The 25,487-nt window shown below is 32.2% G+C and overlaps 2 protein-coding genes across 3 annotated transcripts in view; both read left to right on the forward strand.

The window, feature by feature from the left end:
* The window catches only part of LOC132067679 (3-isopropylmalate dehydratase large subunit, chloroplastic-like), an 85,195-nt gene that overhangs the window by 33,064 nt on the left and 26,644 nt on the right, over positions 1 to 25,487 (forward strand). The window contains exon 1 of one of the 2 annotated variants that reach the window (XM_059460979.1): positions 7,984 to 7,997. The exons of the other annotated variant lie outside the window; for it this stretch is intronic. The gene's annotated coding sequence lies outside the window, so the exon portion shown is untranslated. Of the gene's footprint in view, positions 1 to 7,983; positions 7,998 to 25,487 lie in introns of those variants that run through there. 2 annotated transcript variants of the gene reach the window in all.
* LOC132067678 (uncharacterized) lies at positions 21,179 to 24,758 on the forward strand. Its single transcript, XM_059460977.1, has 4 exons — positions 21,179 to 21,329; positions 22,599 to 22,823; positions 23,345 to 23,408; positions 23,893 to 24,758. The coding sequence occupies exons 2-4, from the start codon at positions 22,657 to 22,659 to the stop codon at positions 24,199 to 24,201; spliced, it is 540 nt and encodes a 179-aa protein (XP_059316960.1). The 5' UTR covers positions 21,179 to 21,329; positions 22,599 to 22,656; the 3' UTR covers positions 24,202 to 24,758.

Genomic DNA, 25,487 nt, shown 5'->3' on the forward strand with positions numbered 1-25,487 from the left:
GGTGAATAGTAAATGTATAGTATATTATAATGCCCAGAGAGTTGTGAACCCCGAGCTTATATGGCCGGGTAGAATATAGTAAACATGTATATCCTTATATAACGACGCGCGCGCACCACTGCAGTTGGGTACGAATAACAATAATAACCCTGAGCCTTGGTAGGGCCAGGCACTGAGCCTTGGTAGGGCCGGGTACGTAAAAAAAAAAAAAAAAAAAAAAAAAACCTCGAACCTTCGTGGTCGGGTAGGCTATATAAATACTATATGTATGACATCTATATGAGTACGATTATGCTATGTATATTACATCTTTATGAGTACGACTATGTTAAGATTCTGTATGCCAAGTGGGCTATAAATATGCAATGTATATGATATGAGCATGAATATGAAAGGGGACATGAATACGAACATGAAAGTAGATACAGAAAGGTAAATGAGCAAGAATACAAATGTATGCACACGAGGGTGAAATAGAACTAGAACGTCCCTATGGAAAGCAGGTAAGTGTGCTGAAGGACAATGATGATGCTATTATCTCCCAGCTGTATTATTTCAGATGTTATCCTTTATGCTCCCATATTGATATTGATCATGCTTTACATACTCAGTACATTCTTCGTACTGACGTCCTTTTGTTTGTGGACGCTGCGTCATGCCCGCAGGTGGCCAGGGAGACAGATTTGATCCATAGCTGTACTATCTCAGGGACTACATAGCAGAGCTCCATTTCATTCGGAGCTGCAGCTTTTGGTATATATATTCTTTTGTGTATATATTCATGGGCACGGCGGGGTCCTGTCCCGCCCATATGACATGATATGATGTACCCTTCTTAGAGGCTCGTAGACATTGTGTATATGGTTAGATATGTTCGGCCTTGTCGGCCTATATTTGGGATGTTATTTTGTTCGCCTTGTCGGCGCATGTACCTGTATATGGGCATAGATGTTGTTGATGATATAAATATGTTATTGCCCGATGAGCTTAGAATGATGACGAACGAAAAGTATGATGTAATGATGTGGCTCACTTAGAATGTGAAGTATAAGTATGTCAAGGGTGCCCGCGTGGGATAGCACCGAGTGCCCGTCGCGGCCCTCAAGTCGGGTCGTGACATTAAATATGCTTAGCGTTATATTTAAGGGACCAACATGAACCTACTCCCATAGGTAAGGGACCAAATATGCTCAGGGTAATATTTGAGGGACCAAAATGAATCTACTCCCATAGATAAGGGATAATTTTAATCCAAAACTCTGCATAAGTAGTACAAAACTTATGCAGAAAAATGCTGGAAATGTGTAGAGAAATGCAAAAAAGTGGGCCGAAAGCCAGAAACTATGCAGAAACTGTGCAGAAAAATGTAAAAACAACTGCTTAAAAATGCAAAAACTGAAGCCAAAAAATGCAGAAACTGTGCAGAAATTGCGCAAAAATGAGTACTATGCAAAAAATGCAGAAATTGTGCAAAAAAGAGTGCAGAAATTATGCAGAAAAATGCAAAAACGAATGCAAAAAATACAAAAAATGAAGCCAAAAAATGCAGAAATTGTGCAAAAATGAGTGCAGAAACTATGCAGAAAATGCAGAAACTGTGCAGGAATTGTGGTTAAGGGGTAAGATGGTCATTTAGAAAAGTTATCCCAAGATTATTAATACCGGTATTAGTTGTACCAGCTGTCCAATGATATTTATACCGGGACTAATTAATAACTCAAACCAAACGTGGTACAAATTTAACCCAAAAATTTAGTACCGGTATATCCTGCCTTATACCCTCTACCAAACGACCCCGAAAATGTTTTGGATATTTTACAGGTAAACGTTACAGCAGATCACCGAATTGTTTATGGCGCGGACTTGTCTGCATTCCTTCAAACATTTTCGAAGATTATTGAGAACCCAGAGAGTTTGACAATGAAGATGGAGAGTTCAGATTAACAAAGTCAAGAAAAATCTATACCTTTTTTGCGGCTAAGACAGGCTGGTATGCTATTGCAACCGATAATGTTAGACAGAGTCATTCTACATGTTGTGCTAAAAAAATTGTACTTGTTCAAAGTGAGTCTAAGAGTGCAATTCGGAACTTTCGGAAAGGCTCAATAAATGCCTTTTCATTTGCTTATTTTTTCTTAAAGAACTTGTATTTTGCTGGATTGCGAGAATTAAGCATGTTTCATGTATTCGTCCACACATGATCTATTTTTAAATAGTATTCTGGTATGGTTTATTCGCGCTCGTTATTTCTTTTCCATACTGCTTTGCACTATTTGTCCTTATGCCGATGGTCTATCGGGAACAACCTCTCTGCCTCCCAAAGTAGAGGTAAGGTCTGTGTACACTGTACTCTTTCCCAGATGTGGGATTTCACTGGGTATGTTGTGGTTGTTGTTGCCTCTAATGCAAAAGCTTGAATTTCTTCATGCGAAAAGAGAGTAAAATTCAGTGGATGGTGAGCTCTTAGGCTGTCTACTGGAATTATTCAAGAAACACATCTCTGTTGTAAAACTGCAGGGAGAACGCATAAAGAATTGTACAAGACTAGAAGCAGAAAATCTCAAGTTACATAACAAGGTTTCTGCTAGGAAAAAAATCTCCTTTTTGTTCTCATTGAAACTTCAGTTGTAGTTTCAAGAAATAAATCAAATCACAGATAGTAGTTTTGTCAATTAAAAGTACAACCTGTTAGAAAAAAATGATAAGAGAAAGAAAGAAGATTATGCAAAAACAAAGAAAGCAGGGAAAAAAATGCTTGAGGCGTGTGGAGTACTTTCTCAATACATTGATATCCTGACTAGTCACTATGGGGTAAAGATGTATTTCTAACAATTGCACCACCAAATCTCAATGGCCATTTGTAAAGTGAGATTATTGCTTTTTCTTAATTTATTACATAGGGATAGGGAAGGGGAAATGGGAAAGGGATTACAATGTGGGAATTCAAACCCTCACAAACAAAGTGAACGTTCATGTAACCAACCAACTGAACTACTCGATCCCTACAGTGAGATTATTGCTCATTAGTTTCTTGTTATAGTTTCTAGAGAAAAGACATAAAATCTCCCCTTAACCTGCACCGAAAACTCACTTTAGCAATTAAATTGTACTGGTAATTCTTTACCTCCCTAAATAACTTATATGCGAATTATACTCAACCCGCCTTTGTCCAGACCAGTTGAAAGCATGATGTTGTTGAGCCACTCGCCTTGTGGTTCGTCCATGTCATTTCATGAGCTTTTTTTCTAAATAATTTCGTCCAAACTAAAAAAACAATTATAAAATTAATAAAACCCCTCAACCCACCATTGAAATTCCTTAGAGAGTGGAAGGCTCTAATCTTTTTCTTAAAAAAAAAAAAAAAATCTTTTCCTTTTATCTCCTTTCACCTCAATCTACCGCTAGCATCCCCACCACTTCCCCGCCGTAACAACAACCTCCACCGGTCCACATCCCAAACCACATCAACGAATTGACCCAACAACAAAACATAAATTTGATTTTAAATGTTTTATGAATTATGAAGAAAACTAATAAAAAGCCTCTGTGAAAGTTACAGTTACTAGCCAACTGGACATGTATCCACCACTTTATAACTTACATTACATCCGTTCTCAAAAAGCCACATTAAAAAGATTTAAAGAATTTTTTAGACTACCTAAACTTCTTACCTTCATCGACTTGAGTGCCGATATTCTGGAGACTTGACCAGCTTGAGAAGACGAAGGTCATTAACCTAATCATGGGATTCAAATTTCAAGGAAAAATGAAATATTAAAAAGGTATAATTAAGTATAATAAATTATCATCCAATTAGAAGAGGACATATGTACAACTAGGTTGATTTTTTTTTGTGTTTTTCCCCCTCCCACGCGCTTTTGAGAAATTAATCACACTTTCTTGCCATGTCACCTGTTAAGGCGGTATTAATTTCACTTCAAATTAGTTTTGGAGGAGGGGGGGGGGGGGGGAAGAATTGCCAGTAAAATTTAATTGTTAAAGTGAATTTTCGATGCAAGTTAAGGGAGCATTTTATGTCTTTTCTCTTTTAAATATTATCTTGCTTAGATGCAATGCACATACCTTAATTTTTAGATTTACTTTGAATACCAATTGATAGAACGCCTCTAATTTAGCAAACAATTGTTCTTAAATGAGAAAGGACAAATAAATTATCATTTCTCCTGATCTTTATATTATCTATTAGGTTCTTGATGCTGACCAAATACCATCTGCACAAAAGGCTAATTAGTTCATGCATCTAGAGGAAATAACAGAACCCCAAGAATAACACTAACTCAAGGTGGGGTTAATAGAAAACTATTGATGCATAATTTACTACTACTATCTTTTAGCCTCACCTTGAAAAAACTCCTACAACCCGACCAAGATTTTCAACAAGTCTTTCTGAATTAGAAGAGCACAAAATAGAACTACAAGAAAAATTTCTTTTTATATGTTTGTGAATAGACAGTCTTTTCGAAAATCTTCTAGTTCATAATTCCAGTGGATTTATGACCATCAGCATTCTCCATGGGCAAAGATGCTCAGGAGCACTTAAAAGTCTTCTTGTCTATCTTACACCAAGGTTTTACTTCATTTTCAGGGAATTTGTGAATGCTCGAGGTTTTACTTTTTAGTTCATATGATTACTTAGACATCTAAATGAGGTAATAATATTGGTCGAAACTACTCACGTATAGACTAATTGCTGGTAGAACTTCATTTCGAGCAATATATGAATGCATGAGGTTTTAGTTCACATGATTAAAGTTGACATGTAATGGAGTAATAATATTGGTCGAAACTACTGAAGTGATAAGTATGTACTTCTTCTCAGGACACAGCATGTGTATGGGCATCTCTTACATTGGCTGCCAGCTAAATTAGTCAATTTAGTTTCCTAGTTTTAACTCATCGATGTGTACTTCCTCCTGGCTCCCGAATATATAAAATGGAATATGGTTATAGAAATTGTCTGGATATCTCAGCTCCTTCATGCAAGAATTTGGTTTCATGTCCAAGTGATGACCAACCATGCATAAATCCGAAAGTGCTCTTATCAATTCAACTCCCTGAACCCCTATGTTTCACCTAAAAAGAGATTAAATAACAAACTATGATGATTTGTAGGTTGTATAACATAGTTTCCGTAAGTCGAATGACACTATAGTTCTATCGCCTATGAGCTACGTTGCTTTCGATTCTTAAAAAATGTCGCTAGGTGCCTATTGGATCCTCCAAAAGTAGTGCACTTTTGGAGGACCAGACAACGGTGGGGCATGATTTTTAGAGAGTCCGAGCAATATAACTGATATCTAATAACTTCTATAATATATCCGGTTTATGTCCGTTTGCAGATCTTAGGCGATGGCGAGCTAAGCGTGAAACTCAACTTTAAGGCCCGCGCCTTTTCGTCAGCAGCAAAAGAGAAATTAGAGGCTGCTGGTTTTTCCTCGACTGTTCTACCAGGTAGAAAGAAATGGGTAAAACCATCAGTTGCTAAGAACCTTGCCAGAGCTGAGGAATATTTTTTGCAAAGAAAAGAGCAGCTGCATCTGACTTAGCTAACCCCTCTTCTGCTTAAGTCAAAACTTTTGTCAGCCACACAATTTTTGTTTAAGTTGTCACCCCAGAAAGGGGTTGTAAAGCAACATTCAAAAGGTTTTGGATTCTTTTCTCTTTAAGGTTTCCAAAATGTGTTCTACTCTATTGCTTTTATTCCGGTATCGGACTATGATAATTTGTTTTATTCAAGCATTCAACAGTATGACCTAGTGCTCACTGAAATGGGTGCAAACCAAAACCCAGGGCAAAAAAATTACGCGTCGATTTCCTCTCATCTACCTATATCTTGGCGAGCAGAGTTATCCAATACATTTGCTGTTGAGAAGTATTTATTAATATCATGTATAGCTATCCTATGGTGTTGCTAAATGGATATCCTATTAACTTTCATGAATGATAAATTATAGATGGAACTACCAAATCGAGGAAAAAAAATGGGTGCTATCAGAAAGATTTGTATAATAACTTCATGAATTGGAGATGAGCGGACTCGAACTAATGACATCAACTGCGTATAAATCACCGCCTCTTAGGTCCCGCGCTTGATTCTACCATAGAGGCCAACGATGGACAGTAACTCCCCACAACCCACCTCCGAACATAGCTTTCAACTTCCATCGTAGTTTGCTCTTCAAAGAGGAATTGTTCTTAAAATCCCACTCAAGGTGCTGAGTTGGAATCCCATCCTAATTAAGGAGATGGTATGGTCGAGATGCAGTTAAACTGATTGGATAATATTATTACAAAAAAAATACTCCCTCCAGATCAAAAAAAAGTTAAACTGCATTTTACAGCGCCCTTAAAATTCTAATTCCTAGACAAAAATAGATAATTTGACTAAACTATCCCTAATTAAATAGGCATTGGGATTTGATCTTATAACACTTAATAAGGGCAAATATGGAAGAAAAAAAAAAGGTTAGTTCTTTCTTGATTTACTAAGCGGACTTTTTTTTTATTCAAAAAAAAAAAAATTTAAATTAATTTCTTTTTTTTTAATCTGGAGAGAGTAATGATTATTTGTTTTATTCAGTGTTGGCATGGTCCAGATGATAGGTACCGGTCCAGATGATAGGTACTGGTGAAAATGCAACCTTTCAAACTTTGGGAATATAATAATTTAACAGTATTAAAAATAGAAGTAGTTTTCTGACTGTTGCTGTCACAACTTTCATTTTCCTATTGTTTTTAATATATTATCTTTGCTTAGATGCAATGCACATGCCTTAATTTTTAGATTTACTTTGAATACCAATTGATAGAACGTCTCTAAACTAGAAAGCAATTGTTCTTAAATGAGATAGGACAAATAAATTTTCATTCCTCCTGATCCTTCTATTACCAAAAATTGGTTCTTGATGCAGCCTAAATACCATTTGGACAAAAGGCTAATTAGTTCATGCATCTGGAGGAAATAACAGAACCCCAAGAATAACACTAACTCAAGGTGGGGTCAATTGAAAACTATTGATGCATAATTTACTACTACTATCTTTTAACCTCTCCTTGAAAAAACTCCTACAACCCGACCAAGATTTTCAACAAGCCTTTCTGAATAGAAGAGCACAAAATAGAACTACAAGAAAAATTTGTTTTTATATGTTTGTGAATAGACAGTCTTTTCGAAATTCTTCTAGTTCATATTTTGCAGTGGATTTATGACCATCAGCATTCTCCATGGGCAAAGATGCTCAGCAGCACTTAAAGTCATCTTGTCGATCTTACACCACTAAATGGTAATTTCACGTGAGATAAATTTCTTAGTCCAACAACATATTGTAAAATAATGATCTCGAATAATGAAGGTTTTAGCCGTAGAATGGTGATGGAGGGCTTTTTTAGAGGGATTGTACGTGACTCTTAAGATGTAAATTGTCTTTAAAGCAACAAGATTATCTTACATCATGTCATTGGATGATGTGTTTTAGTTTCAATTATTTTGTTTTTCTCTTTGCCCTACACTAGAAGAAAGGTTGTTAGGAGTTAGGACATTATAGTCATGCCCACCAAAAGATTTATAAAGGACATAAATTTGTAGTGGCCAAACTTTGATAGCCTCATCTAACTTTAATAAATGAATAGGAATTGAAAATTGCACATTTAATTAGACTTTTTTTAACCTAACAATAAGGGGGAAAAAAAGGGAGCCAAACTTTATGTTTGCCTTGTTAAGGAAATTAAGCATGACTCAAAGGCAATGGCATGTGATCATTACTAGGCTATGTCCTTTCCCTCACCTAATCAAACCAGCAAAGGGCCAGACAAAAATGGCTCCTTTTATCATCATACTCTCTTTCTTTATTAATCATTGGAATTTTCTTTTTGTCAAGAGTCTGTTGAATAGGTATAAAAAATAATTTTAAGTTCTATGTTACTCCATATTTTTTTTGAGATTTTTATCCTAGATAGCAGCCCAACAAAGTCTATAACTTAAAATAATTCTAATTTTTCTTTTTTTTATAGATTTTAGCCAGTGAAATCTGTGTATGATTAGTGTGTCTATATTATACATTGACCATACATTATTATACACTTGTTATGCACTTCCGATATTTACTTTAAAAAACTCTATTATGCAATCTTTAGTTTTATGATTAATAGTAGCAGTTTTCTAGTGGAAAGAAAGTTATAGTTGATACTAACAGCTTGAGCTTTACTTATTTCTTTATTTCAAATTTTTTGGATTTCATATAGAAGATATTTTGATATATTTTCTTAATTTTCAAAATTATCCAGATCATCTCACTTCCTTCTTTTGTGAAGCTTAAAGACTAAACTTAGATTTTATTTAATCATAATTTGGCTGGGGTTAAGTGACATAATAGGACAAATTTACATTGTGTTTCTCTTTTTTCTTTTTTGGTTGGCATTAAGTGTGACATGCATGGTTTATCGTTGAAGATAACATGATAATGACTTAACATTTAAAAATGAAACATGAAAGAAACCACCAAAATAAAATTTAAGCTTCTTGGCAATTTTTTTTTCTACTAGATTAGATTGACAGTTCAAAAACAAACCGTCCACGTTGAGATTACATGAGGAAGAAAATTCAAACGTAATATAAATAAGAATTGAATTCCAAACCTTATCAATAAGTCCCATTTGCTTAGCCACGAGCTTAACAGTAGTAAATATAAATTTTAGGAAACAGTAATATACTAGTGTATTTGACTTACTATAGATACCAACAGTGCAAAAAAGTTACTAATACACTTCTAATGTAGTTTGACCGGTTAAAATAGTTCACCATCTTTTTCAATTACCAGTAGTGTAGTTGTCAATAAAATAACATTCAACGACAGAGTCCGGAGCCTAAAGGGTATAAAAATACACGGTCTTTACCAAAAGGGGCTGGCAAAAAATTAATATACCAGAACGGGTATATCGTGGATCAGCCCACGATATACCCCAAAAAAATTTTTCCGTGTCACAATTCAACGAAAAACAAAAAAAAAAAAAATTATTGTATAACGTGGACTGATCCACGTTATACAATATAAATTGTATAACGTGGATCAGTCCACGTTATACAAGTTATAATTATATAACGTGGATCAGTCCACGTTATCTATTCATAACTTGTATAGTTTGAGATCCGAATGAACTCACTCATTCTACCCTAATATTATACAATTAATGCATGTTTGTTTTTTAATATCAGATGGGTGAAGTGGGAGAACAGTCTGATGGTACATAATATTCTTTGATTTCCTTTGCTTTTTTTCCTCCTTTGTATAACGTGGATATTTTTTTCATACTCGGTAAGACGTTACTAGATTTAAATCATTTTCGGTTATGTTTTTAATAAAAAAAATTATTGATTTTTTTAATTTTTAAAGCATGATTAACTCAAATAAACATTTTAACACATGCAAATAATTAAATGTGTTATATATATAACGAAATAAAAATTAAATATAAGTTAAATAAACGTCACACATTAAGCGAGTAGTAAATGTTAAATTACATACTAACTATTAAACGGCACAAGACATGTTATATATTCTTGGAAGAGTACATAAGGAAACAACAATCGTACAAGTTAAAAAAGAAAAAAACATAAAAACCACAAGCAACAATAACTACGATTTAAAATGATTCTTGATTATGACTGTTTGTTTGTTTGCACGTAGGTAAGAGGCGATTCTTGTTATGACCTGTTTGTTTGCACGTAGGTAAGGGCGGAAATATAGTGTAGTGTAGTACGTGCAAACAAACACTATATTTCCGCCCTTACCTACGTGCAAACAAACAGGTCATAACAAGAATCGCCCTTACCTACGTGCAAACAAACAGGTCATAACAAGAATCGCTGCCCCGACAGAAATCAGTAGTTATTGTTGCTTGTTGGTTTTTATGTTTTTTTCTTAACTTGTACGATTGTTGTTTCCTTATGTACTCTTCCAAGAATATATAACATGTCTTGTGCCGTTTAATAGTTAGTATGTAATTTAACATTTACTACTCAGTTAATGTGTGACGTTTATTTAACTTATATTTAATTTTTTATTTCTGTTTGCATATATAACACATTTAATTATTTGCATGTGTTAAAATGTTTATTTGAGTTAATCATGCTTTAAAAATTAAAAAAATCAATAATTTTTTTTATTAAAAACATAACCGAAAATGATTTAAATCTAGGCAACGTCTTACCGAGTATGAAAAAAATATCCACGTTATACAAAGGAGGAAAAAAGCAAAGGAAATCAAAGAATATTATGTACCATCAGACTGTTCTCCCACTTCACCCATCTGATATTAAAAAACAAACATGCATTAATTGTATAATATTAGGGTAGAATGAGTGAGTTCATTCGGATCAGTCCACTATACAAGTTATAATTGTATAACGTGGACTGATCCACGTTATACAAGTTATAATTGTATAACGTGGACTGATCCACGTTATACAATTATAACTTGTATAACGTGGACTGATCCACGTTATACAATTTATATTGTATAACGTGGATCAGTCCACGTTATACAATAATTTTTTTTGTTTGTTTTTCGTTGAATTGTCAGACACGGAAAAAAAATTTGGGGTATATCGTGGGCTGATCCACGATATACCCGTTTTGGTATATTAATTTTTTGCCAGCCCCTTTTGGTAAAGACCGTGTATTTTTATACCCTTTAGGCTCCGGACTCTTCAACGACAACTATACGAATCCTCGTCCTCATTGACCATGTTACTTTATTTATCAACTTATGTCACTGGCAAATAAAAATAAAAGTGAAAAATAAGTTACTAAGCATGTTACTCTATTTAAGTTCAACTTATGTCATCATCATATCAAATAAAAGTGAAAAGTAAGTTATTAACCATGCTACACCATTTAAATTCAACTCACGACATCAATGTACCAAATAAAAATAAATAAAAAACAAGTCAAAGTTAGCAGCGACACAACAACAGTAGTAGAAGATAGGCGTTACTTCATATTTACATAGACCGAGTTGACCAGTTCATTCAATATCCGAAGGACTCTTACCGCTAGGGCTGAAAATGAAATTGATGCCTGATTCATTGCTCGCTCACAGCCCCTTAAGGATTCCACTCTCTTTGGATAGAAAAAGAAAGAAATTACAGCGGCAATAGTACTCCTATAAAAGCGATACATTCAAAATTAACGTACGATTAAAACATATTTTTGAATTATGTAGATATCACATATACGGGTCTTTTTCTCTATCATGCGCTATCTTTACTAAGTTTGCATTAATTCCAAAAGTTGTAGATCTTTTTAAGGAGAAGATGAAAAAAAAATACTGTACTCTCACCATCGCTTATTTAAAAGAAAAAATTGAATAGTTTGATAATTTGCATATACATAGTTACCTTACATATCAAAAGTATTCTTTAATTTTTTAACTTTACGCTCAATTAATAAAACAAATTCACATAAAGTGAGATGGACAAAAAGTGATTAAGGCCTCATTTGTTTTTATTAAGATTAAGACGTTTGAATCTAGATATAAATCTGAATATTAAGATATGTTTTAAGATTTAAATTTTAGGATCTGAATACACAACTGAATATTAAGTGGTGTATTAAGATTTGAATACTAAATAATTAAGACTACTTATTTTTTTCAACATCGGAATGTATAAAAAATTTCTTCGTTTAAAAATAATAAATACAAAGTTTAATAAAATACTAAATTAGTCTAATACTATATCAACACAATATTTTTTTAAAATTACATGACGGTTTGTGGTGGTGATGACTAGTAGTGGTGGTTGAGGTGCCGAAAAGGGAAGATGTTGGTAATGGTCGTTTTGTGCTAGTAGCTAGTGGTGTGTTGGCTACAATAATGGTTGATTGTGATAGTTGGTGGTGTCGATCGATCGATAGTTATGGTAGATGATAGTGATACCTATTGGTGGTGGTGATTGACGGTAGTAATTGGTGGTATTTATGATAATAGTGATTGATGCTGATGATTGTAAATGGTGGCTAGTGGTGGTGACAGTTGATTATAGTAATAGACAATGATGATGGTTGTTGAAGAGTGGTAGTTGTTTATTGTGGGCGGCTACGAGAGTTGTTGATAATGGTGGCCGGTGGCGACAGTAATTGGCAATGGTAGGTGATAGTGGTAACGATGAATGGCCGGAATTGGTGAACTGTCATCTTTTGTATAAATCTTAGAATAAACATCTAAAGGATATCAAGACTTTATTACATATCTTAATCATTCAGAATTGCTAAATAATTATAACATTAAAAATTTAAACACAATTAATGATTCAGATTCAGACCTAAAAAAAAAAAAAAAAAACTTAAAATTGAAATCTGAATAGTTAAAAATAATATCCATATTAAATGTAAATAAATGAGCCCTAACTAAGCAGTTACAATCGGAAGGCAGATCCCATGGACCACTATGTGGTGATGGCCCCATAGCACGGAGAGGTGTGCTTAAATTCCAAGATTTAAGAGAGGTCCACACACACCACAAGCACCAAAAATGAGTGCTGGAAAATGCAATTTGCTAAGAATGATGACTAGGTTTCTATATCTTCTTCTTCTTGTTTGCTGCCATTTGTACTATACTTTTCCATCAAAATGATAAAAGGCAACAGAACATGTTCTTTAAGCTTTTTGGGGGCTCCCCATAAATCTCATTCTGATTTGCTTCCAAAATACTTCATTATGGGGTCCCATTCCTCATTAAAACTCAGTATGTTGCCTCTTCTAAGCTATTTATATTATATTCGAGGTGCTAGGACATAATTAGAACAAGTTGTTTTAACTTTATGCGAATAGGGGAATATTATAAAGTTATTTTAACATTTTTAGTCAACCAGTCGAAAAAAAAATTCACTTGACAAGCCGTAATAATTTGTAACTTTCGTGTGTATATCAAGTGTACACTACTGTACACATTGATTGTACACTAGTTAGACATTGGTTATGAAGTACATATTTGCTAAATTTGTAAAAGTAAAGATAAAGGTTATTTTTCCTGTGGTCTTTGTTGTGTTGTTATGCAGTGTAAAATTTTCTTTTTGTTTAACCATCTGATGTTGAAACACATCGGCTTAATTATTTCACTTTTACGTCACGTAGAACACGCCATTAAAGAGGAGACAATCCCTACTAGGAATTTATTTGTTCTTAGGGCTCAAATACAAATCATTTAATTAAGGATAACAGAATCACATCCACCTTACTACACCTTTTGGTGGCGGGAATTTTGGATTTTTTGTCTTTGGACATTTTGGAGAAATTTTTATAAAAAAATATTTAAAAGTTTTTAAAAAGCCCAAGCTGTTTTTTTTAATTTATTTAACTAGGTTTTTTACATTTTCAATGCAAATCAGAAATGTAGGAAGTTCTTGAAATACATGGGACATCACACATGAGAGTAAGCGTTAAAGTGGGATTCGTCTAAAAAATTGTTTCTTTTTGAGTTAATAAATTGAATATAACTCGTTTTAGCAAGATTTGCCAAAAATGAACTTGTTATTTTTATTTCGTATCATAATTATTTAAATTGCTACTTGTTCATAATACAGTTAAATCATTGGAGAGGTTATTTATGTAGATTTCCCCAACATCACCTTCCACGAATCTACAAAGAAAAAATAGGTCAAATTCTTTCCTAATTTAAAATTTGTGCAGAGTTAGACTCCGCGAATTTAAAATTTTATTTTGACTTCCAAATTTTCTTTGATGTTTGTGCGCTATCAGCTAATTTCTAATTCATATAAATGATTAATTAATAATTCTCTACCATAAACATGGCTTCACGTACTATGGAAAACTTGATTATCTTTTTATGTTTAGATCTAAACCAAATTCCATTAAATCAGGCAATTCCTATAACAGGTCCCAAACATGTTAGATCTCTGCTAGATTTAATTAGACATAATGATATAGGCTTATATATAATTGCACGGTGTAGGAATTGAATAAACATTATGTAGTTTATGTATAATGTAGATACAATCACACAATAAGTTGAATAATTTGCCAACTTGCCTCACAGTTTTAGCAACTTTTAATATTCAAAATTTTCAATAACCAAATTTATTTGAATTTGTTGTTCATTTCAAGTACAAAGACAGTTGTAAACAGCACTACACTAAAGTTAATGGTCAATTAAATTGAATCAACTGGTAGCATAATAATTCTCTTCACTGTCCCATTAAAAAGAAGAAATAATTAACCAAATGAATGTTCCATGGGGTTACTATTTACTACTCTATTATTCTTTTCAACAACTAATTACCTCGAGTAGTATTGCCGCTGGTCCTACACTTCCATCATGAAAGCTAAAACGAAATATAATTCCTTTAACAAGTTATTTTTGTCGATGTTAGTGCAAATAAATCAGTTTAAAGTACTAAATTTTTTTGTATTTGAACCCTTTAGCATTGACGTTCTATTTATGACTTAACTAATTGGAAATATTTCCATTATACCTTTTTTCTTTTTGTTAAAAAGATTAGATAATTTTGTAAAGTCATTTTAAAAGAGTTAAAAAGATTTTGATAAGGTAAGAGACGAGAGGCGTTAGAAGAAAAAGCAAGCACAAGTGCCACCGAAGCAAATATAATGAGAAGTTTTGAGCGTTGTAGTTTGATTGGATATCAATTTTTAAATATAAAAAAGAAAATTATAATCTTAAATTTCATATGTGCATGACATATATAATACCATTAAGCCTAAAGGGGTATATATTCTAAAACCGTTAAATACTTAAGAAAAAAGTGAGACGTGTGGACAGAAAGATAAAGTGAAAAGGTTTAACTTGCCCTAAACTTTGAGAAATATTTCAAATTTATCCTCCATTAGGAGTTTGTTTCAAATATACTCTTGACATTATAAAATTAGTCCAAATATGTCTTAATTTACTATGAGTGAAATCTATCCAACATATGAGACTTTTTGTTATAAGGGAAATAGGTCAAATTTGCTTTTGAATATTAATTGTCAGGATATGCTTTTACCTAGTTCAAGAATAAATTTAATCATTTTCCTTATAAAAGAGTTTCATGTGCCAAAAAGTTTTTACTGTGAGTAGATAAAGGTATATTTAAACTAATCTTTTAATGGTGAGAATATGTTTGACCTCAATTAATTAACAGGGAGTAAATTTGAATTTTTTCGCAAAATTTAATTGTTAATTTAAACCTTTTTCCCAAAGGGAAAAAAGATAGACGAAAGACTAGAGTTGCAAAAAAGAAAAAATTAAAAGGAAAAAGAAGATTGAGATAAAAGATTGGAATTAAAGGGAGTGGTCAGTTTATCGTAAATCTAAGAAGTGGAGAAATCGAAACGTGGCAAATCCAACGGCGTACACAGAAATAGAAAGAGGAAAGAAAAACAGCGTACAGCACCAAACATGTTCTTTCCTGATCCCACTTATGCCCTTCCACGTGATCCTTCTTTATTTCTTCTTTCATCAATACACCTAAGCTTTTTTTTTTTTTTCCACTTGATGTCTGATATTGGCGTTGGAGTTTGATTAAATTCGAATTCGCTCTGCGTAAGGACAATCGGAGGAAGCGTTTTCTGTCAAGAATTTTGTCAGATCCAAAACTCGAATCTAAAATTCTGATTAACAAAAGAGCAGCCACAATCGATGCACTACATATTTTTTATGATAATTACACCTAAGTTCCATAATCCTTTAAACAAAATATCCAAGATTTAATAAAGTAAACTCAAAACTGGGAAGAACGCGGAGAGAAGTACGGTCAAGCGTATCATTTTGGAAAAAATTAGCTAACAGGATTTGTTGTTAAATAGTTTGAAGCTAACACAATCTTTTAATAACCTATCGCTAATTTGCTATTAATGGAACTAACGAGAAACTTTTTGTTGTTTAGCAGCAGAAATAATTTGTTCCTAATTTTATTATTTTCTTAGTTAAATCCCTTTTCATTTTATTTAACACTCGCCTAAATTGGATTATGCTTACTATATGAGTAAGTTAACCTACTTCCAAATTAAATACATATCTTCATCATTAACTTTCACTATGAGATTTTTATGTACCCACTGGATCGCGGTGAGACGGATAAGATCTCTTTATCCTTAACTATGGGTTTTGAGTTTAAGCTTTGGATATTAAAAGAATCTTGTTAGAAAGCACTTTCATGTTTATGCGACCCTAAACTGAATTAGTTGGAGCCCCAATACAAATACGAAACGACGAGTGAAAAGAAAAGAAATTTCTATTTTCTGAGTCTTGACTATTAGACATTTGATATTCAGCTTTCATTTGTTGACATTAAAAGCATTTTGCTAAGAACTTGGTGATATGTTACATTTTGTTCTTCCACTAGTAACTTCTATCAAGTTGTGACACATTTTGGTGAACTTTGGATGCACGAAATATCTTGAATTGTGCTTTTCGGTCATAATTAGATCCGTAAATCCTTCCACGTTAGGAACACATGCCCGGCTTGGAATCTCAAAGTATTATCACCCCCGCACCAACTATAAAATTATGTTTCTAAATTACGTCCTTTAATTTTGAAAGATGATGATCCTCAAAAGGATCATATAAATGATCAGTAAATCCTTTGCACAAATCAACCCTCAACGAAACGATTTTTCAGCCTTCACATTTTATGCTGAGATCCCAAGTCTCAAAGTGGACGATCTTTTCTTTTTTAGAAAATTCTGCGTTTATCCATTCCGTTTTTGACATTAATAGGGAAAAGTCTTGCCTTATACAAGAGTGCTAGGAAAGAGATTTTGATGGTGATCTTTCAATTGTTTTATGTGCAGTGAATTTTGGTTTCTCAAAATTGACCAAATCATTTGTACTTGCAAAAAGATCTTTTCGATGGACGGAAAGCCAAAGCCATAATGCAAATATGAAATTGCTGAATTGAGAAGTGAATTCATACATATTCTAATACATTATACTGTCTGTTCCGCCATGTTGAGAGGGCTTTCAACGGGAAAATTTATACTCTTCTTGTAGATTCATGCTGTTAGATTGTGCATTTAGTGTGTACGGTACGAAGGAAAATGATTTTTAAGGAAAAAAAAGTAAGAAATTACTTTCTCCGTCTCAAAATAAATGTTACTCTTTTTTTTGGGGAAAGTTAATTTGACCAATTTCGAAATTAAATTGGATTAGATTAATTCGGTATTTTAAAATTAAAATTTAGATATCTAAATACTATACATGAAGTATTATAACAAGTATAAGTTACAAATTTTTTATATCAATATGATTAAAAAATACATTTTAAAATATTCGTCAAGGTTCACATATTGAATCTCGAGAAATGAAAACTTTAATTCGCGATGGACGAAATATTTATCTTTTGGTATTTGGTAAGTAAATGAGAATATTATCTCAAAATATTTATATATGATTTAGACAACAGGATGAATATGTGTGGTGGAATGGGACTTCTTTTCAAGTCAAATTTGGAAAAAATTGTTGCGTTTTGGAAGGATGGGCTTATTTAGACTTGGACAAAAAATGCTTATTTAGATTAATTTTCAAATAAACGCATGCAAAAATAAGTACCCTCACTGTTATGATGTAAACGAGCACGAAATTTAAGATATATATATATATATATATATATATATATATATATATATATATATATATATATATATATTTTGTGTTGCTATAAAATGTTTGAAACACGTGATATTTGAAATATGTCATAACATTTGTGTGGTTATAAAAGATTTTCATTAAAAGTAAAATAAGAAATATAATTTATTATTTTCAAATTTAGAAATATGTATTTTTTTTTAAACAGATTAAAAAGAAAGTGTATCCATACACTCAAATGAAGGGAATATTTTTTTTCCTACTTTCTTTGGTATAGAAAGAGAATTTCCACATCACTCTAATTTAATCCATTATGACCTACTAGTCTCCAAATGGAAGTTTGAGAAAGCTTTTTCATTGCTCTTTTGATATTATCTGACCTGGTTTTGAGTATGAAAGGGGAAAAAAGTGAAAGGGAAGGTTGTCTTTAATTACTTCTTGCGGTGTTAGCAAAGGAAGGATATTTTTGTCATTATATTAATGACGTAATGGGAGTGATTACTTGTTTCCATATGTAAATGTTCAAAAGTAAGTGATGTGACTTTATTACTACTGAACTACTTAAAGTAGTATTTATTTTAATCAGCAAATGTTTGTGTTGCAATTTTGTTTTTCTCCTGACTCGTGTTGATTTAAATTAAAAATTTGGTATTTAAGCTGATTCAACTACTCAGATAAGAATAAAGAAAATTCTAAATTTTGGAAACATGTTGGTTTGAGCATCAAATATTACTTCAGCATTTCAAATGGTAAACTTCAGTATTTATAAATTGCTTATCAAAAATTGCAAATACAAAGCTTTCGGGAATATTTCAAGTGAAATAAATGTTTTATTTCAGAATCACAAAATTTGATAAAGAATATTTTTCTCTTTGATGAACTCTAGACGATGCATACCCAAAGTAATTATGTCAATTGACTACACAGGGGCTAAACTCCAATTATCCTAAGGGACCGATATTTCTTGTCTCATAAGTAGCGACCTGCCCGAATAGTGTAATGATTGTCTTCTTGTCTCCGATATGAACCCCCGATGAAATTAAAAAATAACTCCTCAACCTTGCGATTTAGAGCAAACATACCTCATGTTAAAAAAGTAATGTATATATAACCATAATGCCTAAAATTACAAAAATATACTGCTTCTTACATAAATAGTGCAAATATCTGCTTTTCGCTAATTTTTTTTTTCAAAATCATTTAAATTATCTTTTAATTTTTAAAAAAAGGACATGTGGCTTTAAAAAAAAAAAAAGTCTACACATTTTTTTGGTATAGACATATTTTTCTAACACCATATGATAATTTTTTTTCTGATGGATCGGGTCTGGTTCATTTAAAAAAATATCTTCATGGCTTTAAAAAAAAAAGGGACTACCCATTTTTTTATATGAACCAGACCCGACCCACCAGAAAAAAATTATCATACTGCTTTAGAAAAATATGTCTACTAAAAAAAATAGGTAGACTTTTTATTAAAGCCGCATGATATTTTTTTAATTAATAATAAACTAAATGATTTTTAAAAAAAAATCCGTAGCAAAAAGGATATATGCACCATTCTATAACGTCAAGGATATATTTATACCACTTTTATAAGGGGTTATATTTGCTCTAAATCGCAAAGCTGAGCAATATATTTGCACATTTTCCCAATTTTCTATGATGATGCGAAGTATCAAGACGGTAAAGTCTCATGCGCTTTAACTATAACTTCGACCTAACGTAATCGAATGTACAAAAACAATAAAAGGGGTAACACACAATCATCTACACACAATCATCTATTTTGAAAAACCACTCTCATTTAAGAACACCTAACTGCCATACTGATAATTAGGGGATGGTGATAAAAAAAAAATTACAAAAATTTACTGAAGTGAAAATGGGGAAAACAAAAAAAGAGGACGTACTAGCTTTTCAATTATTACTTCAAAAAGTCGGTCTAAAACAGTTTGGATTTTGTTAGATCTTCCGAGTTAAATAGCTGGATAGTTCCATTGTGCCGTCCAATTGAGTTTTACCATTTCGTTATTGTAGGCTATTTCAACTGATTAAGCTGTACTTCATCTTTTTTCTAGATAAAACAAAATCATTTACACGATTGTTTAGTGGATCCAACCATGTAATCATTTATTCTGCCGCATATTATTTTAGCACAACTTTTTTAAATAGACATATACAATTATTGATTTTTAGTTTAAGTCACAAATTAAGAAAAAATTGGAGTAGTTTTTTTTTTTTTTTTTTTTTTTAATTTCTTAGCTGATATTGAATATTGGGGTCTCACGTTAAAGGTAAAGTGATTCTTAGAAAAGATGATCCGATTGCCGAGATCATAAACACGTTAAAAATCCTATGTTTAGTTGTCATATTTTTATTTATTCTGTTCCTTGCATAGTCCTAATAAATTTGGCCAAATAAAAGCCTCAATTTCAATGCCGGTTTTGCCAAAACGAACTGCCGGCCATAAAACGGCGTCGTAAGACATGCCACGTGGGTTCCTCTGACAGAGAGTACAAAGCTTAGGTACCCGTTGGCGGTTAGAATTGAAGTTAGGACTAAGAACCAGTTAGCTAAAAGGTTGATAACTAGAGATATATTTTTAACAATAAGATCTTTTTACCACACTATTTTGGCCACTCTAATCCAAATAGGGTAAATTCATATAATTATTTAGGTCAAATTTAATAATTTATGTTTACTTAATGTCATTTCTATCTTTTCTTTTCAACGTTTATTTTAATTTAAAATAAGAATAATAAAAGTTATGGTGATTTTTACATCGATGTTGCTAAATTTGGATCAAATTAATGTGATAATTTAGCAACTCTCTATTTTTAATTCCTTAAATATCAATAAATTTAATTAATGACATATAATTAATCAATTTTTCTTGGTTTTGAAAAGTTGTTCTCAATTATTACTCAAACAAAAAACGAGTACACCAAAAATAAAAAATGATGGGACATACCCTTATTTAATCGAACCACACAAAAATACAGCCATCCTATCTAAACCGTGACCAGCTTGATTAAACATAATTAATCTTTTAGTCAAACGTGCACTTTTACTTTTATCATAATTATTAACCATTTCAATACTTGATTACTCATATATTATGTTAATTTTGTGTTATTACTTCATATTTAAGGGTCAATAATCCGAGAAAAGTCTAAACACGACATATTTGTAAGGCTAAAAACACACATTTTAATAACCTCTTTTTAAGTTTTACCAAAATTTAAGTCGATAAGAATAAATGAAAAACAAAATAAATTTTTTAGGTTAGGAGTGTGTACGAAACACGATGAGATTTCTTGTGGGAGGCACCGCCTGCATGACCCATTAAAATATTATATTAAATAAAAAATCATATTTTTTTTTTTTTACTCTATCTTTATTTCCTTTTTAAAAACATTTTGCAGGTGTTGCAGATCTTGCCTCCCCATACGCTTCTTTTTTTCTTTAATAATAAAAGAAAGTAAAATTAATATTAAAAAAGTTAAGGATATTTTTCTCTCTCTCTATCTTTCATGTGTATATAAAGTGAAGGAACCCTTCCTTATTATCCTTCGTTACTCTTGTCTAAAAGACTGACCGTTTCTTCTTTATCTCTCTTTAATTAAAATACAGTAATTAATTCTTCTTTGAAAATCCTCTTTTTAGAGGAACCAAAATTTTTTCACTTTTCTGTATAGCTCGCTCAAGTAAGTTTCTCTCTCTTTGAAATTATTCAGTTTCGTTAATTTGAATATTTGTTTTTCTAAGCTGTTTTTTTTTTTGCAATTTTTTAAAATCTTATTTGAAGATTTTATGAGTTTTTTATGTTTATTTTTATTATTTATGATTTTGCTGAAGAAATTGCTTTTCATGTGTTGTATGCGTTTTTACGAAAAAAAAATCGAGTTTCTGTTTTGATGCAAAAATTGCTTGTAAAATATTTGGAAAATTGAATAATTTGAGCTGTTTTTCCGAAGTAAATTCAAATATTTAGCTGATGTTATTTGTTTGAAGATTTTATGAGTTTTTTTATGATTTTGCTGAAGAAATTGCTTTTCATGTGGTTGACGCGTTTTTACAAAAAAAAAATAAAAAAAAAAAAAAAAACCGGAGCAAATATTGCTTGACAAATACTAGTAAAAAAAAGGGAAAATTAAATAGTTTGAGCTGTTTTCCGAAGTAAATCCAAATAATTTAGCTGCGAGTGTATTGATTTTTATCGCAGTAATTTTTTTTTTTTTGTGGAAATTGCTTTCTAGGCTTGATTTGTTAAATTGAAAAAATCAAAGAGTAAGCGTAGATCTGTGAAGAAATTAAGAAGATTTATGATTTTCCAGTTGAATACATCTCTAATTCATCCTCAAAATTTTGAATTACTTCTCAAAACTCGTTTATACATGAATTTTAGGCTTTTTTTGCGATTTTGATCTTCTTTTGAAGTATCAATTAATTAATTAATCACATGTTTCAAAATATCTTTGATTTTTCCTTTAATTTCTATTTTTGCTGGATTTTTCTTCGTTGTTTCAACGAAAAGGTTAAAAAACCTTCACTTCAGTATCTCCGTGACTCCGTCTCACGATTCCTTTAATTATTTGTCCAGATCTGTATAAAAATAAAAAAATAAAAAATAAAAACTTCAAATAATTCGTATTAATGAAATTTATAGTTAGTATGTTCTTTTTATTATTAGTATTTTAATTTCTCTATTACTTCAGATCTGTAAAGTTTCTTCAAATATTACGTACTATAGAATTTATAATTAGTATTTTAATTTTCGTTAAGTCTCTATTACTTCAGATCTGTAAAAACAATTCTATGAGCTCTTACTTAGAATTTCAATTTTTTTTTTTTGAAACAATTAGATCTTATTATTATTAAGCTAGAGACATGATTTATAAATCTGTAAATTTTTTCTTCAGATCTATAAGAAATTTATCTGATCTAACCTCCTTTTTTTTTTTTTTTTTTTTCAGAAACAGGCGTTTTTTTCTTTTCAATTATATTTTATAATATTATCAAGGTAGAAAGAAGATGAATCACTGTGCAATTCAACAAGGTGCTTTTGCTGCTTGTGAAGATAGGCGGAGTTCAATTTCTGATAATAAAAAGGATGCTCTTGTTTGCCCTAAGCCTCGACGTCTCGGCCTTTTAAACGCTACCATAAACGAACCTATTCGACCTCTCAGATGGCATGTTAGGTAATAACATCTCTATCCCGAATTACTTTTAGGGGTCGTTTGGTTCGCGGTCTAAGAGCCTGTTTGGATGGAACTTATTTTAGATGCTTTTAAATACTTTTGTAGTGTTTGGGTAGGATAGGAAAGTGTGCCGAAACTTATGACTTTTGGTTTATGAGCCATAAGTTATAAGCACATCCAAACAGGCTCTTAAGTTATTCAGGGATTATAATCTTTGGACTAATTTGTTCCGCCTACCCTGTGGGTTAAAATAACACCAAGTTTGATGAAGTAAGGTGTGGGATATTCCATGATTAAGTTTGGGATCCAATTTATACTGTGTGGTTGAAGGGATAAATTTATCATGGATTATGTTGTAATTTCAACCAAACAAAGTATTAAATTTAATCTCGAACTTAATTTAGGATATCCCAGCTTATCCCATGAGCCGAACGACCCCTTAATCAACGAGTTCTTCTGAAGGCTTTTTATTTGTTTATGATTCTATTTTTTATTGATCTTTTTTGTTCTTTGTTCAACAGCCATCAACAAGAGCTATGTGATTCAAGAGCTGGTGCTGATCTATTGGATATCATCCTCGCAAAGGTAGGTTTGTTAATTGCTTTTCAATTATTTGTGTAATATAATGGTAGTTTGGGGATGTGGAGTCCATCTATTTGACAAAAATGAAGGGGAAAAAAATTAAAAAAATGAATGGAAAAATGGTAAAGGGCTTTTGTCCAAGTGTGTGGGCACCATGTACTTGTCAGTTTACGGTGTTAGATTGGTGATTTTCATCTTACTCTGTAATTGAGTGGCTTAGAATGAATTGACATATGTTTATTCATTTTGATCAACAAAATACATGTGGGATCTGGGGATGGTAGAGTCTATGCAGATCTTACCCCCCTCGGGAGGTAGAGAGGTTGTTTCCGGTAGACTCTCAGCCCAAAGAAAAGCAAATCAGTGTTTTATTGGTTTTGATTAACTTACAAAAATGCTTTTCAACTATTAAAACTTATGAGTTATTTACAATCAGCTAACTTTATATGGAACATATGTTGATTATTGGTTCTGAAAATTGTTACAGGGTGGTGGTGGTGCGGATCAATCATCTGCTGCACAGGTAGCCTCGTCGCCCCCATTTTTTTGTGGGTCACCGCCGAGCAGAGTATCTAACCCATTAATTCAAGATGCACGATTTGGGGATGAGAAGGTCACCCCAGTTTCACCACGGGCAATTCCTATACCGTCCGGAATGGCTTCGTCCCCATCTGCATCCGCCAGGAAAGGCGGATGCGTGAGGGCGAATTTTGGCAACAATCCGGCTGTTAGAGTTGAGGGCTTTGATTGCCTCGACAGGGATCGTCGTAACTGCAGCATCCCTGCCCTGGCTTAATCGAACCCTTGAAGTCCATTTTCAACACTCAAGAGAAAAGTAAATATAGAGGTAATTTGAAGTTGTTACACGAAGGAGAGTAATCAAATCAACCTTTGGTTTTAGCAGCAGCAGGAGGAAAAAAACAGGAATTTTGAACATTTTCATCAACAACCTGAGGAAATGAGAAAACACCCTTTTACCTAATGTAAATATGTTTAAAGGGTCTGTAATTAGTAGTAGTACTACGGTGTGTCTTGGTGTCTTAAGTAAAATGAGAGTTGTGTTGTTATTAACCCAAGTAAGTAAATAATTATGAGATAAAATTAGGTGGGTCATGAGGGAAAAAGCCCTCTTGAAATGGTGGTTGTAAGTAAGTATGAAGTTTAGACTTGGTGGAGGAAATTTTTAGGATTTGTGTCCATTTTGGGGTGGTTAAGAAATGTCAATATGGGCAGCTATGACGAAGAGATTTTGTCTTAGAAAAAGGAAAAAACCTTTAGTTGTTGAGTGGAGTCATCGTTGTAGTCGATTCACTTTTGTAAATATATGAAATATAAATATCCTTTTTACGGCTATATGATATATGATTATTCTGTTGTATAATTGCGTATGTCGATTTGATTTTTCTTGCATCACTTTCATTTAGTCGGTTAAATGCTGATGTTGTGGTGTAATATGATGATGCTTTGCTTGTTGGCTACGCGAAGGACCGTAAATTATTGGTTGGAAATGGGCTGTTGGACTATGATTTTTGTTCATTCTGCTTTTAAAGGTTATTATCTTTCTTAGATTTTTACCTTGGAATATTTCTTGTTTTGTACTACCATTCAGAAGTCGGTTTTACCTAATTATAAGTTGACAGCTAGATAGATATTTGGTATATGTTTGGTGGAGATTTGAAAGAAAATGAGGATCCGTTTGGGCATGAGAAATTTTCACTTTTTCCCAGTTTTTTTTTTCAATTTATTTGAAGTTGTACTCGAAATTTGGGAAACACTTAAAATTTTATTTTCACTTTCGTCACATTCAAATAACCTAATATTGTGTACAAAAATTATAATAAAATATAACTCCATCTTTAAAATTTTAAATTTGAAAAAAATTTGATTTTCATGGCCAAACACCTACTAAGATTTGAAGTTGAAGGTGAAAAGTGTAATTGAAAGTAAAAAGTATTCAAACATGAAAATAAAGTTGAAATTTGATTACAAAGTTGAAAAATTCTTAAAATATATTTCTCAAATTTCGAGTTGTTAAAAGGATATTTGATGGTATGCAATACCGCCCGGTCATTCTCAGTTAGA

This window comes from Lycium ferocissimum, chromosome 8 (genome assembly GCF_029784015.1).
Source record: "Lycium ferocissimum isolate CSIRO_LF1 chromosome 8, AGI_CSIRO_Lferr_CH_V1, whole genome shotgun sequence".
NCBI lineage: Eukaryota > Viridiplantae > Streptophyta > Magnoliopsida > Solanales > Solanaceae > Lycium > Lycium ferocissimum.

Coding starts and splice junctions, on each gene's coding strand:
- LOC132067678 (XM_059460977.1), top strand. CDS start 22,657: ATGAATCACTGTGCAATTCAACAAGGTGCTTTTGCTGCTTGTGAAGAT. Junction 22,824..23,344: donor CCTCTCAGATGGCATGTTAG/GTAATAACATCT, acceptor TTTGTTCAACAG/CCATCAACAAGAGCTATGTG. Junction 23,409..23,892: donor TGGATATCATCCTCGCAAAG/GTAGGTTTGTTA, acceptor AAATTGTTACAG/GGTGGTGGTGGTGCGGATCA.